The sequence below is a fragment of the Sitodiplosis mosellana genome, unplaced genomic scaffold (genome assembly GCF_009176505.1).
Source record: "Sitodiplosis mosellana isolate CC-2019 unplaced genomic scaffold, AAFC_SMos_1.0 Smas_scaffold_654, whole genome shotgun sequence".
NCBI lineage: Eukaryota > Metazoa > Arthropoda > Insecta > Diptera > Cecidomyiidae > Sitodiplosis > Sitodiplosis mosellana.
In genome coordinates, this window is record NW_022595896.1 from 1 (window position 1) to 1,422 (window position 1,422).

General features: G+C 42.2%; 1 protein-coding gene across 1 annotated transcript; it reads left to right on the forward strand.

The window, feature by feature from the left end:
- Positions 1–112: 112 nt before the first annotated feature.
- Positions 113–1,278, forward strand: LOC129570919 (zinc finger protein 420-like; the record flags this gene model as incomplete). Its single annotated transcript, XM_055450643.1, has 2 exons — positions 113–657; positions 910–1,278. Coding segments are annotated over 2 exons (914 nt in total), but the record flags the coding sequence as incomplete, so codon positions are not given.
- Between the last annotated feature and the right edge of the window lie 144 nt (positions 1,279–1,422).

Sequence of the window (1,422 nt, forward strand, 5' to 3'; positions counted from 1 at the left end):
GCTACGAAAATTCAATTGAAGCTTACATTTTAAAAATTCTCTCGACAGAAAACACTTCTGAACTGTCAAACCTAATTTTTTTCTTCACACATTTCCTTCGATTGTTCGACAGATTGGCATTGGTTATGGATATGGATCCGGGCGAAGGTACTTCAGATGGTCGTGTGCAACGCAAGTCAGACAGCGTTGAGGTTGAAATAAAGCAAGAGCCAGACATTAAAGATGAACCGTCGAATGGCATTGAATTTGATTTGATGACACGTACAAATGGACGGTTTGAAGCAGATGCAGCGACAGCGACATCGAACATCGAATCGAAACGCGAGTCAGAGAGTGACTTTATCATCGACTTTGATTTGAATGATGTGAAAGAGGAAGTGAAGTGTGAAGAAGAGAAGCCAGAAAAAGGAAAAGAAAATGCTTCGTCAATGGGCTGGAGCTCAGATAACAGTGAACCAAACTCTGCTCTTGACGGTCAAGACGATGGTTCAGGAGACAGATCAAAGGCCATTTGCAAGAGACTGAATGCGAACGGCAAAGGAAAGAAACGCGATGGATCGAGAAAGCAGAACAGACGAAAGATTCCGAGGAATAAGGCGGCGAAGAAACGAAAGGAGCACAGGTGTCATTTGTGTGATTATGTTACATCGCATAAAGGTAATCTCAATGCACACATTCGTATTCACACAGGCGACAGGCCATACAAATGCAATCAATGTTCGAAAAGCTTCACATTCAAATGTAATTTGAATCAGCACAAGCAAATCCACAGTGGAAGCAAACCATTTGAATGTTCCGTTTGTTTCAAGACATTTACACACAAAATTACTTTGAATCGACACATGCGAACTCACGCCGATGATCTGCCTCATTCTTGTTCGAAATGTGGTCATCGATTTTCCGGAGAAGAGGCCAAACAATTACACGAGAAGAGCTGCAAGCGACGTCGATACGAATGCTATCTCTGCGAATTGAAATGTTTTGTCAGAGGCAGTCTCAAACGTCATATGCAAGCAAAACACACCGGTGAACGTCGATTTCAATGCAAAGTCTGTAGAAAACGATTCGTTGAGAAGTGTAAACTCAATCAACATTTGGCACAGCATCGCGATCAGTTTCCATTTGGATGCATCAAGTGTGGTCGAGGATTTTCAACAGAAGGCGATAAAACAGCGCATGAGAAGGCTTGCGGTCATCGTCAATATCAGTGTTACGTGTGCAAGGTGTTTAAGCTGCAAAATCACTATTTACGCAATCACATGCGAGTCCATCATACAGGTGAAAAGCTCTTCCGTTGCAAGTGGTGTAGTGTACGTTTTGCAAACCAAAGCAACCGCAACAAACATATAAAGACATGTCATCTTTTAAGGAAATAAGAAAGTTTCATCATCTGCTGCGGTCATCATTCGATTCAACGCTACA